The sequence below is a fragment of the Centruroides sculpturatus genome, unplaced genomic scaffold (assembly GCF_000671375.1).
Source record: "Centruroides sculpturatus isolate CEXI.00-Female unplaced genomic scaffold, Cexi_2.0 scaffold646, whole genome shotgun sequence".
In the NCBI taxonomy this organism is placed as follows: Eukaryota; Metazoa; Arthropoda; class Arachnida; order Scorpiones; family Buthidae; genus Centruroides; species Centruroides sculpturatus.
In genome coordinates, this window is record NW_019384827.1 from 27,584 (window position 1) to 42,197 (window position 14,614).

Here is a 14,614-nt window from a genome sequence, read left to right on the forward strand (position 1 = left end):
TTATCAGAAGTCTTAAAGGCCAACTTGTTTTAAGTGATTTGGCTTCAAAGATAAAGATAATTCTAGATGCAGCTATGCATTTTTGCAAGACATTTTCAAATATGTTATCATTCTTATAAGAACAAATTCTCTTGAGTTTAGTTTGGAACTTTTGTCTGGAGTCACTTCTGAGTTCAATACACTTGGTTTGGTGGAAAAATTCAATTACTCTTAAATAGAAATCATTTTATTTACAAGTGAAAAATGTTGTCACCAAACACAGAAGTGACCACACAAAGTTTTCAGTTGATCTTATAACACAACTTTTTAATGTGATGGGAATTAGACTACTAGTTAACATTTTCCCTTCGAATGCTTGATGTTTACTAATACATTTATTGGCATTAAGCAACAAATGTTTGTAGTTGAAATTAAATTTTTATAACTTTTAACTAAGTGTTTCAAACAATTCATAAATTCTTATGTTTGTTCAGTTTTATATCATTTTTGTATCAAAAGCAATTTATTTGGTTTCAGTCAAACAAATTCAATTGATATAAAATTTTTATAATGATTCATTATCATTCTATTTAAAAGATAACATTTTTGAAAATGAAGTTGATTATGTGACAAAAAATTTATCATTATCACAACTGTTGTGATGTCAGATCTAAATATTCACTAAGTCCAAAAAAAAACTGTAAATGTAAACATAATGAAGAATAGATTTATTTTGAAAGAATTATTCCTATACAGAAACAAACATTTAAAATTGATGATTAATAAACTAATTGTAAAATTGCAATAGCAAGTTGCTGATTTTTAAGTTTAAAACAATACCATGACACTAGCTCAAAGTTGAAATTGTGTTTGGTGCCGTATGTTATGAGATGTTATTAAAAAATAAATTTTATATTATTTATTAATATAAAAAAATCCAGCAATGAGCTGTATAACTTTCTCAGCAAAAACACTAAGACATATTAGCACAAAGTTAAAATTGTGTATGGTATCATCTGTTACAAGATTTTATTAAAAAACTTATTTGATTAATTATTATAAAATGGCAAAATGCTTAATTTTGAGGGTAGAAATGAGTTTTTAAAAATTACAAATCTCAATAATGAGTAAAATTTTCATTATATCTGACCTCAGTTGAGATTCAGCATATGACACTTTCTATATCCCCACATCTTTGACCTTTAACCATCAAAATTTAATGTCATCAATGTCTCTTTTATATATGTTACAAAGCCAAATTCTGTTTCTTAATCTTTGCCCTAGCCTGAGATATTAAACAAAATACACGTTAGCACACACATTTATTCATTTATTCTGGCTTTTTTTAGGATCAGAGGGTCTCAAAATATTGAAATAGCTGAAACATCAAATTTGACAGAATACCAATATTTTTGCATGTTTATATATATATATATATAACTAATCAAACATCCTTACTACACCTGATATGTTTAAAGCTATACATCAACCAAAGCCAAATATTATTGGGCTAGAAATGGCTATAATACTAATAATTTAATAGACAATTTGGCATTAGAGAATCGGCCTGAAGTGGGACGATTTTCTTCCAGTAATTCTAAAATTATCATCTAAATTAAATTAAATTATAATTATTAAATTTATCAAGCGATGCTGCCTAACTAATGCCAAATTGTCTATTAAATTATTAGTATTATAGCTGTTTCTAGCCCAATAATATTCGGCTTTGGTTGATGTATAGCTATATATATAACAGTTGTGAAAGTAAAATTAAAACATTTTTTTATGAAAATTTATTTAAGAATAAATATTTAATATTTGTTTTTCAGAAAAAGTAATAGAAGAACTTATTTTAATTGCTAATTGGTTACGTAAATATAGAAACGGTGATTTTACTTCTGTATATGCAACAATTCGATCAAAAACACTTGTGCAATCACTTAAGAAGTGAGTTTGAAAGTTTATATCATTTATTTTTCATTTATAAATTTATGAACATAATTTAATTTGAACACATTCCAAGATTACAAATAAGTAATAAACATGAATAAAATTTATAATAAATTTAATTTCATTATTAATTAATAAATAATAAAAATAAAATTTATTACATATTCTTTGTCAATTATGATGTAAAACAGTGTATTTCTATTCTTAGTTTAAAGGAACATCTAAAATCTTGTAGTGGAAACAGCAATACTCTTCCAGCACATAATTCTCCTTTGTTGGTAAGTAATATTTTGATTATTTTTAATACTTTATTAAATATCAAAAGTTTACAAATTACTTGCAAATATATACATACAACATGATATCATGTAAATGACATAGAATCTATGAGTGAGAAGAACGATATTTATATTTTTGACCTAATTTTAATAATAACTATAATAATAATAATTTTATTTAAAATGAGAAAATAACTGTTTTCTAATATTTTAAATTTGATACAGAATACTTTTAAACGATAGTTTATGTATTTAACAGGGAGGTAGAAGAAATGTAAGAGAAAATGCAGTTCGAAGGACCTCTAGAAGAGGAATTCAAAATGTGTCAGTAAAAAAGAAAATCTTAAATTATAATTTTAGGTGGCATATTTGTGATTTAAATAATTTTCTTATAGCTTTATGAAGAAAGCATCAGCAGCTTTTATGAAATATTCTCCAGCTGTAGAAGGTACTGTTCTTGGTTAGTAAATTAAAATTATCAAAATAATTTTTTAGACAAATGTCAATAAAAATGATTTTCAAATAATGAAACATTCTTTCAATTGTTTTATTAGGTCAGAGATTTCAAACTTCTCTTCTGCCTGAAACAAAAGATGATATTATTGAACAAGAATTAGAAGGTTATCTCACTTCAATATCAGCCTTATGTAAATTAATGCAGGTAATTTTTATATTAATAAGTATCACTTCTTTAAATTATATATTATCTAGATTTATAATTTGATGTTTCTTTTTTAGAGTGAACTTCAGTTAATGAATAAAATCATCATTCCTTCAGAGCAAGTAGCTGTTTTTGACAGAGTTGTGCAACAAGCTCTTGATAATGTGATTTCAGAAGGAGAAGTAAATTTTATTTTAATATCAATATTTACTTAAACATATTAATATACTAAAAACTTGTGTTTAGAAATAAACTAAAATTTGTGTAAATATTAATAATTTAATTATAATTGTTGTTTTACCTGTTTTATTTTTCTTAAATCTTATATACTTGCATAATTTTTGATTCTTTTCTTATTGTAAAAAAAAACGTAAGTAATTTAAGATCATTATGGCAATTTAATTGCCAGCAATAAATAATCTTATTAGATAATACTCTTATAAACTATTTTTGCAGTTCTTAGTCTTTTAGTTGGTTACAAGTTATATAGTTTTTTCTTTTAATTAATTGATTTATTCTAATTTTAAGTTTTCATTTTTGTAGTTTAAATTTGAAAGATCTGGTTGATAATGATATATGATTTTGTTTTTTCAATGACAAATTTGATTAGCTAAAGTTTTATTTTTCTTAGATAGCAAGTTTGTATTATTTCCGATTTATTTTGATTTTTTTTCATTTCTAATTTCTAAAATATTTGTACAACATAATTTATTATTAGTTTGAAATTGAATATATTATCAGAGTAAGATCTAAAACTGATAGTTTTAGTTTGAAAATCTTAAATCCTTGTCATCAAACTAGTGTAATATAAATTACATAAATTTATATAGTTTAGAATTTCATAATAATCATTTTGCAATTACACATTTTATTGAGACTATTCTTTGACATTTTAAATCTTATATAATTAGATGATAAAGCATAATTTTAATTAATCAATAAATATCAAAATTATATCTCTTAATGTATCTTTATATTTAAGCATTCTTAAAACTTAAAATTATTCTCAGGAATATTTTCACTAGAAATGTCAAATCTAATTTTATTTTGTCAGGTATTTTTATGTTTAATTCTAAAAATTATTAAATATTAAAATAAAATCATTGTTTCAATAAAATTTAGAAGAAAAGCTATTTAGCTATTCATAATTTGTAAACAATAAAAATTTCATTGTTTATGATTAGAAATTATTTTAAATTTTATTTGGTTTCTTTTTCCTGTTTAATAAAACTTTGAATCTTTTATCAGTTAAGTTGCTAAGATGCATAAATATCCTGTCTTTTAATAAGATTTTTAATTTTATCTTTGAAAAGGTTAATTTTAAGCATATATATCCTTAATAATGCTTTATAAAATTGTAAATCTTTGCTATCGTTACTTTTCAGTGGCGTAGCGAACATGACTGGCGCCTTGGGCACGACACTTTATTGGCTCCCCCCTCCAGAAACACATATAGTTTGTCTTGGAGACCATTTAGGTACCCCTCTGCGAGTGATGCCCGGTGCATGATATACTCCCTTGCACCCCCTCGCTACGCCACTATTACTTTTTGCTCGAGCAATGCCGGGCTCATCTGCTATTTTTCTATAAATGAGATATTTACGAGAACATACTTCCCATGTAATTTTTTTCATCTCTTGCAAAAATATAAACACTATTATCATATAAAAGCAATTATTATAGCATTTTTACAAGATTTTTTTTATTTAAACAAGTCATATGAAGTCTTTCGAATGTCAAGGTTAGTAATTTCGATCACATGCGGGGTGTCACAACCTCTCTAACAAGGATCACTTTTCAAATATAAAATAACCAAATTGTTTATATGGATTCTTTTTAATGTTTGTTATATTGTAGTGTTTGATTTTTATAACTACAAAGGTTATCTTAGGTAAGGGTTTATCACACATTTTAAAAATTATTTATTCCTCTACTGTACACAATTTAAAGAATTTTTAAAATGTGTTAGATTGGTCACTCGGTGTGATAAACCCTTACGTAAGATATCCTTTGTAGTTATATAAATCAAATACTGTAATTTAATATAATAGAAGGGTTGAAAGTACAAAATAATCTATTAGATTATTTTGTACTTTTCTAATCTTCTAATCTTAATTTTTGGTGTAGTTATTTTTTGCCTGGGCAATGCTGGGTTTATCTGCTAGTTAGAGAAATAAAACAGCTTATAGTAAAAAGTTAAAATTTATTATAAGTTTAATATAATCAGATAAAAACCGATGAATGACTGACTGTTTTCATTTTATTTTGTTTATAACTAGCCAAAACCTGTCAAATATTCAATTTAATCAGAATATGACTTTCCAATTAGTTTAATGTCTCAATCATTAGAATTTTGAATTGCTCTAAATATTTTCATAAATGCTATTCATCTCTTCTTTCTGAACTTTACAAAATTCACTTGTGAAAGGAATAAAGATTTTTTAAAATTATTTTCAAAATTTGAGAAATAAATTTATTTAAAATTCATTATTTATAAATTTTAAATTAGTTTATAATTTTTACATGTTACTTCTTGAATATCTCACCAAATACAATATCCTTAATAGAAAACTCATTTCCATCTATTTTTGTGAATATTCTATTTTTAAAAGATTTCTTTTTGGACAGAGGTACTTCAAAAAAGAATGCTTATGCATAAACATGGCTACACAATGATATCCTATTTGATCTATTCTTATCTATTATATAAGTATTTTTTGAAGATAAAGTTTTGAACTTCAAAAATATTAATTTGGATGAATTTTAAGCCTTCTTTATTGTAAGCCGTTTCATTTTATTTCTATTTACAATTTTACATTTGGAAAAACCAATATTATTTCTAATTATAACACTTCATTTCAATAATGTTTAATATTAATCAAAAAAGTGAATAACTCAGTTATTAAATGAAAAAATTTTTTGAATCATCTTTTAAAATATTTTCCATTTTATGTATAACTACAATTTTATAATAGGGACTTGCCACACGAGTTAGAAAATGTGCTGCTCGGCACGAGTTTTCTACTGCACTTTCCTTATTTCCTGTTTTGCGCCATTTAAATGCCATTAAACCTGAATTTGATGGAATTTTTCAGGTATTTTTTTAAATGTATTTAAAATTATTATTAGAAAAAATTTTCAACATTGTTAAAATTTTGAATCTTTGTGCATTTGATTTTGTTTATTCATAGTTAAAATAGTTGTTGTAAATTAATTAAAATATCTACAACCGTGAGGCAGATAATAGTAAGGGCTTTTTTTTATCACACCAATGATAATGGGCACAAACACTCAAGAATCGAAGTAAAAACATTTAATAAAACAAAAAGGGGTGTACAATAAGATGTTATGTTTTATTAAATGTTTTTACTTTGATTCTTGAGCACTTGTGCCCATTATCATTGGTGTGATAAGCCCTTACTATTATCTGCCTCACGGTTATAGATATTTTAATTAATTTAATTATACTTAGGGCTAAAAGCAATTTCTGTAATAATAGTTGTTGTAAAGTTTAAAAAATTGATTATTTTAGAAGGGTACATCAGAATTACGTTCTCGTCTTCAGGGCCTAACAACAACATTACAATTTACAGTAAGATTTTAGCTTTATTTTTAAGTTTAAAAAATTTACTTTTACTTGTTGACATAAAAATTTTTCAATATTGAATTTTTTTTAGATAAACAAAGCTTTAGAAGAATTTGTCGATTGTATTAAAAGTGATCCTGACACAAAAATGCCTAAAGATGGTACAGTTCATGAACTTACAAGCAATGTATGTAATATTTAATTATGACTGATAGTCAAATATCAATAATTATAAAGATGATAAAATTGAAAAAATTTTTAAGGTTATGATTATGCTGGAGCAATTACAGGATTATATGGATATGCTTGGGACTGTTCTTAATAATCAAGATCTAGCTTCATTTAATGATGATGGAGATATAAATAAGACTGCTTTAGCACGGTATATCAGTAAGTTTCTATGTTTAATACTTAATGTTATAGTAGTTAAATTTTATAAGTAATAGATATTTCTTTTGTAATTACAATAGTGAGAGTATTGTCAGCTCTGGGTTTAGCACTCCAGAGTAAAAGTGAGTCTTATAATGATCCCTATCTGAAGGCTATTTTCCGTTTAAATAATCTTCATTATATATTAAAAGCATTGCAAAGGTTAGTTATGATAAACAAAACATAAAAATCATTAGCATTCTTTGTTAATTATTGGTATGTTTTTATTTCAGGACAAACTTAATAGAAATTGTTAGTAAATGTAGTCCTGATTTGGAAGATTACTACAATGATCAAATCTGTGATCAAAAAAGAATTTATTCTCAAAGGTTATAAAAGAAATTTTATTCTACATTAGTTTGTTTTCTTTCTTAATATTTATATACAGTAGAGGCATGCAAACTTGACTTAATGTGGACTGAGGTGATGAGTTACCAAAAATGATGGGTTTTACAGATAGTGATGAGGCTAGGCTAAATAGTGACATTTTTGTAAAGGTATTATGTACAAATTGATATATGTATTAACTATGTATTATTAGTGATTATTTCTATTTGTAGTTAAATTTTAATTTTAAAAATATTGGCTATTTAATGGCTATTTTAGAGTTAATGTCATTCACTTTGTGATGTTTTGCAGTGGCACTTTGAAAAAAGGTTTATATTCTTTGTTAACAGGTGGAATTAATGCTATTATTAAGTGTTACCAGTGAGAAACGATAACTTATTGGATTCTATAAGTTATTGATAAGTTATAGAGGTAAAAATTAGATTACAAGTATTTTCTTTTTAACAACACAATGAGTTATCAAGATTCAAGTTTCCAGGACTCTACTGTAATTAAAACTTTCATTGCATGAAGCCAAAATGAAAACTACATTTGACAACAAGATCATTTTTTCTTATTTATTTATTATTTGTGTCAACAAAGTAAAATTAATTTGCTAATTTTACTTTGGCTTCATGTAACAAAACTTTAAATTTTTTCTAATCCTGAAAATTTTTAACTCTTTTCCCTTAGATATTTCATGTATGAAAATAAATAAATTTTAATAGATTAGATTTATAAAATGTGAATTTTAAAATTTTATTGATTTATTTAAATCATATCTATAATTTTAGTTGGAGTAGAGTTCTTCATTATGTATTGGAGATTGATAAACCAATATCAACTACTCTTACACAAGCTCCTACCTTGAAAGTGAGATATGTTTAATAAGCTAAATAATTATAGCTATATTATTAGTTAATAGCATAAACATAATGAAATTGAAATTGATGATTTAAATATATAATTTCTTTTTATTGTATTTAGTTAAAAGATAAAGATAGGCAGAATATCAAAGATAAATTTACAGTAAGTATATTATTTTATATTGCTAAACTATATTTATTAATGTTATTAAATTTTATTAATATTTAAGATGTGGATATATGATAAAAAACGAAGTGCTTTTTTTAATCATGTGTTCATGTCTAATTTTTTTACTTTTAATGTAACATTTCCAATTTATAGTTACTATAGACTTTTATGGTGCATTATGACAATTTTAATACAATTTGGTTTTTTCTATATTATTTTATCATAGACAAAATTCTTTTAACATTGATATTGTTGATAGATATAGATCAGCCCAATTAATAGAATTTAAATGTATCTTGCTATTTGCAAAAAAAAAACTGTTTCATTGACTTTCTTTAATTGATTCATTATTACATCAAAAAACTTTATTTTTCCTAAATTTTTGTTATTCGTGACAATGATTTACATAATGATGCATTACATTTATCATCACACTTACTCATGCTTAATAAAATGAATTTATCATTACTTAAAATGTATCCTTATTTAAGATTTGAATAAAATTTTATTGTTATAAATATCACTTTTTATTTTAAATATTATTTACAATTAGTTTTTTACAATATTTCTCAAAATTTAATTTTGAAGTAAAAAGGCTTATCAATACATGAGTTACCTAATGTTTATGCTGCCAAACACAAGTATTCATCTGCTAAATTTCACTATGTTCATACCAGGGTTAAAATTTGCTATTCTCGCCTACTATCATACATTCTAAAAAATAGTTGACTTGGATGTGGACTTGGAGTTGAATTCCATACCTTAGTCCCCTCTCTATAAGCATTTGCCACATCTTCAAAAAACATGGCCTCCTCTTGCCTTTCTCTCTACAGCCAACTTTACACAGGCTTATCTGCAATGATAAGGACAGGTTCTCCCATCTTGAGTAATTGGGTTTATATTGTATCTCTTTTGCACCCAACAACTGGGGAAATAAACTGTACATCATTGTTATGGTCAGAATGCTGATGAGTTATTTAGCAGCACATCAACAGGATATCACAAAATGTACATGCCCCACAGAGATGACCCAAAAAAAAAGAGTCCAGCTTCACTCCTATGTGGACCCAAACCACTCTCCTAAGGTGTTATGCCAATTGTAGTGCTTCATTTATTTGGGAAGCCCTTTTCATTTCCAACTTGTGCCCATGCAATACACTCACACTTGATCTTCCTAACTTGTGGATCACTTTTTAAATTTTTTTACCACATTGTTACAGCACCCTAGTCATCCCATGGTATAAAGTACCATGGATTTATTGCATAAAAATATTTTGAGGGTTCTGTTGTGCCTTTTATTTCAAATTTTTGTTCTTTTTCATACTTGCAAGCTCTGAATTTTATTGTGAATTTTAAATATCTAAATGTTGAGAATATTATATTGCACATAGTGATGTTTTTTCCAAATTTGAGATGTTCACTAGCCTGATGATGACAATTTCATATTGTTGAAACTACTTGTGTTATAAAAAAGGATTTTAATGCCCTCTGACAGTGTGTGTATCTAGTATTATATAATAATTGGCATGGAGTTTAATGTACTATTTCATAAGCTATTAAGCATCATTACCAAAAATTATTCATTTATGTATCATATACAGTTATTAATTATTGAAGTTTAATTATAAACATTTCTGTAAATTTGATTGGGAGGTTATTTTAAAATGGAATAGTGCTTAAATATTTTCAGAATGCATTTAATAAAAGATGACTTCTTTATGATGTCATTTTTTTAGTACTTCCACTAAAGAATAAATTAAAAATGATATTTATATATGTTAGTCATTTACAGTTAAATATGTACTTGTACTTTCTTGGAATCAAGTTAAGAATTTTTCCAACAGTTATATAATCAGATACATATGCAAGAACATTATTAATTAATGTCAAGATTAAATTTTCATAATATATTCAACTACTGATTAAAAATCAATTATGTTGTTTTGTCATACTTTATAAAAATTAACAAGTTTTCCTTGAAGGTTGTGATAAAAATAAAAATATTTTTACGTTGCTGTTATTGGAAGTATGTCACTAGTCTGAATTGTAGAATTTCTGTGTAATTAATGCAAATATGCAATTCATATCTTCAAAACTATTTTAATGAAAGTTGCCATTACTTTGTTTAGAACCTTTGTTATTTTATGACTTCAAAAAACTACTTAATTCAGGCATTTTATTAATTGAAATGGATCATTTAATGAGATTCATTAACTGCTACAGCACTACTCAAAACACTTATTATAACTTTAATAACTGTCTAGTCTCTGAAGGACAACAATAAATTATCTCTCTTTCTCTATCTGTTCCATATTAAATAGTTCAATTGAAAAATGAAGCTAATGGTTCAAAATAGTCTAAATAAATGAATTATTTAAAGTTTTTTTTTCATTAAAATTTTAAAATTTAATATTTCTTTAAATCTTATTCTTATCCTTAATGTTTAAACAGGGATTTAATAAAGAAATGGAAGAAATTTATAGAATTCAGAAAGCCTACGCTATCCCAGATGTAGAACTTCGAGAGAGTTTAAAACATGACAACAAAGAATTTATACTTCCCAAGTATCAAATGTTTTATGACAAGTAAGAAATGTTTATTTTTATAATGAGATGATGCATTTTTGTTAAAATCAAATTACATAAAGAATACTTAAAATAAAAAAAATATTTATAGATATGCAAGTTTCCACTTTACCAAAAATCCAGAAAAATATTTAAAGTACCTTCCAGCAGATGTTTCCAACATGATTGATAAATTTTTTGATGCAGCAGCATAAAAGATAAAAGCAACTTATAATATTTTATTATGAACTTTGTTATTTGTAGAATAATATTTATATTGTTTTCATTTTCAGTATAAATATATGTATATAAATGTAACAAGATAAAGTTTTATTAATTGTTTAATTTAAACATTAATAGATATTATGTTATTTATTGATTTTATAAATATTAATTACACTAGTGTACATTAATAATATCTAAATTTATATTTTAAGATATATGAAATTTTTTTTACTCTGTCTCTGAGCACTAAGGTGGTATGCACATATGTACATATTATGACAACAGATTTTGCTTTAATTTTTATTCCCACCCCTTCTGTATACAATTCTTCATCACCACTGCTTTCCCCTCCATTTGCATAATCATATGTATAATAAATGTCAATTAACAATGGAATATTCCAAAATAAATGAAATTATTTTGTATTCAAAAACACTCGGATGATCTCCCCTACCTGTGTCAGCATTCATCAACATCCTCCCCATCTCAATGTCACAATAAGTGCATGCTGCCTAAGAGGTCTCCATTTACCCTGTACCCATTGTGGGTCCAGCCAGGTGCTGAGAGGGGGACCAAACATATCCATGACAGACTACCTATGAAAAATTCTGGGATTGTTCTCTTGGATTTGATCTTGGATTTCAGAGTATTAGATTGCCACCTAATCATCTGGATGTCCTATATGAAATGTTCAAATTATCATACATTATTATATATCCTTATGTAATATACAAGAAGTTTACAAAATGTTATTTAATTATCCTGTTTATCATTTATAGAATAATTAACAGAATGTCAACGAGTACAGAAAACTTATAATTAGTCTATAAATAAGCTAGACAGAAATTATCAATCTGACATTTAATGAAATATTTTGAGTAAAGCATATTAATATTTAATGCTCAAAATATCCTTAAGGACATTACATATTAATGTTTAAAGCCTGAAGACACTTTATTTCATATACATAATTTTTGGTATGCTTCATAATTACACTTTAAGTGATTATATTGAGAGCCTCAAAATAAGACAGAACAGGTTTAATTAAAATATTATTAATAATTTTAAAAATTTTCCAATAATCTTTTTCAGACTATATTGCACATCTTTAGTTTTATCAGTATTTTTAATAAACTACACATAATTTAAAAACTAGTGTTATGCAATCCAAAGCCATTATAGTATTTTAAAACTAAGCATTATTATACTATAATATGTCAAAAGTATTAATAGAACCACTATCAATGAAAGATTTATAATTAAAAATATTTTAAAATATTAAATTGTTGGATATTTAATAAGTATCAGTTGAAAATTCAAGCATTTTCAACTGATACTTATTAAATATCCAACACTTATTAAATAATTTCTCATCATTAAATCTAAGTTATTCAGTCGAAATTTAATTTACAGACTTATTACCAATTACAAACACATTCTGAGACAATAGAAAGAATAATTTGCAGCTTGACAATTTTTAAAACATCAAAATATTTTGATGTTTACTACTTTATATTTTACAAATTCAGGACCAAAATGATTCACATTTTATCGCAACCAAACAATTATAAGGTATGAAATTTTATTTTAAAAACTATTTAAAAAAACATATTTTTATCCCAGAACGATTCCAATTTTAGAATATAAATCATTTAATTGTCATTCTGTCAACTTTCTAACTCAGAACAATGTATAGAAATTAAATTACTTTTTTGTCATTTAAAGAATTTCGAGGCATTATTATTTAATTCTTCGTTAAACAGGAAGTGAAATTCCGAGTTAATTTACTAATTTAATTATTTCTCCATCGTCCATCATTCAAATGAAGACAATTTACACAATTTGGAGACTAATGGCTTCTACCAAAATTCTTAAATTATATTACAGATGTTCTTAAACCACACACGAAAAATTTTGAAGCATTTTATAGAAACTGTAATTGAAAAGTATAGTGAAACCTGCTAATTTGACCAGCTGAAAGTGGTCGCCTTACACAGGTGTGGTCACATTAAAGCAGGTTTCCCTGTATCAGAAATTGGAGTTGGCTTCGAACCTTTATGCAAAATCGCTGTGGTGAGAAGTTTAACGTTTAAACGCCCGTACGAAGCGGTGTTTGTTTGTTTTTTTTTAATTATAATTAATGGATAAACTAATAGCAATCGTTAGAAATTTGTCATTAAAGATAGATAGGAGCAGTTGCAGGTTCACTTTTTACTTGGACTCTTCGCCATTTGCTAGCAAATGTTCGAATGAAGATATCGTGAGATGTTATTAACCTTGTAAGTGGCATGACTTTAGGCAAAAGAAAAAAAAAACAAACTGGTTTCCACACAAATTTGACGATTGCGCAATATTTTTAAGGTTAAGTTTTTATTTATTTATTTAATTTAATTTTTTCGTTAGTGGAAGATACTCGAACGTCATTTATAATTCGGTTCAACAACATTTGGTTTGAGTCGCCCGATCATCTGTTCCCTCCATCAGGTAAATTTCTTCTCTTTAAACACAAAAACAGTTGGAAGATAGTAACTATATTATTTTCACCCTTTTAAATATTGCTCTAATTATTTTTTATTTTAATTGTATAATAAAATAGTAAATTATTTTTAATAATCCCCAGGAATGAATTCAATTGGGTTTAAAAAAAACGCCCGCATGGTGGCAACGGCAAACCTATATTCGACTTCCGTTTCCGGTATTGGTCAACAGCTTTGGTCGAACTAATGATATATTTTTTTTCAAATAAGAAAATTGTTTTGATTCGTTAAACCATTTTTCTGGCAGCAAACAAAATAACTAGTTACAAATAGACGTAACCTCGAAATTAATCCAGTCGCATTAGGTACGTCTAAAAACTAGTCAAATGGCGTTACGTGACGTGTAAAAACGCTTTGGTCAATTAATGCAATACAATATCGATAATTTTCATTAAAATATTTTCCCACGTGTATTAAGAAAGTAAAAAGTAAAAGGAATGCCACTGATACATTGCTTTTTACTTTCTACCTCTCGAAAATCGTGCGTATTTTCTATAATACCGCATTAAACGTATGGTATATCACCCCATTCCGGTTCAAACTTCTTATTTAAGTCTCAATTTATATATTTTTTTTTTTAACTCCTTCCCCCGCAAATCCTAAGAGGGTGTTTTTCACACCTTTCGTAGATTTGACCCGAGCCCTCCTTAGTAACTTTAAACCCGTACAAAATTGGGAAACCCCTCAAAAAAATTTATCGAGAATGGCGTAAAATTTGAAGGTTTATTAGAGGTAGGGCTTAGAAAATAAAACTGGATAATTTCGACATTAATCGTTTGGCACCTCGTTGCGGTAACAGGATCTATTAAAAATAATTGATCATTATCAAAACTTCCGTACTGTTTGACGTGGATTGAATGACAATCGGTAGCCATCGATTTGTATCGCCATATATATATATATTTACGAATTTGGTACTTTAAATACTTTTGGCTGAATTCAACGAGTACTCTTTACTATAAATTTTGCTCCCTAATATTCATTTTTGAACGTGGTGTTTACGTTTTTTACATTCTTCGTGGTGTCATTCGTATGTTGCCCTA

At 26.0% G+C, this 14,614-nt stretch overlaps 1 protein-coding gene across 1 annotated transcript; it reads left to right on the forward strand.

Annotated features, from left to right (window-relative positions):
* The first annotated feature begins 1,102 nt into the window (after window positions 1–1,102).
* On the forward strand, window positions 1,103–11,078 carry LOC111630031 (exocyst complex component 7-like). The gene is made up of 17 exons (XM_023374034.1): window positions 1,103–1,106; window positions 1,809–1,926; window positions 2,138–2,207; window positions 2,467–2,531; window positions 2,603–2,667; window positions 2,762–2,868; window positions 2,946–3,050; window positions 5,844–5,963; window positions 6,401–6,460; window positions 6,546–6,641; window positions 6,718–6,844; window positions 6,925–7,045; window positions 7,117–7,212; window positions 8,005–8,083; window positions 8,198–8,239; window positions 10,697–10,830; window positions 10,922–11,078. The coding sequence occupies exons 1-17, from the start codon at window positions 1,103–1,105 to the stop codon at window positions 11,022–11,024; spliced, it is 1,512 nt and encodes a 503-aa protein (XP_023229802.1). The 3' UTR covers window positions 11,025–11,078.
* The last annotated feature ends 3,536 nt before the right edge of the window (window positions 11,079–14,614 follow it).

Excerpts from the sequence above, each read along its gene's own strand:
- LOC111630031 (XM_023374034.1), top strand. Across the intron at positions 2,869-2,945 it reads CCTTATGTAAATTAATGCAG|AGTGAACTTCAGTTAATGAA; the intron begins GTAATTTTTATA and ends TTTCTTTTTTAG. Across the intron at positions 6,642-6,717 it reads TTCATGAACTTACAAGCAAT|GTTATGATTATGCTGGAGCA; the intron begins GTATGTAATATT and ends AAAATTTTTAAG.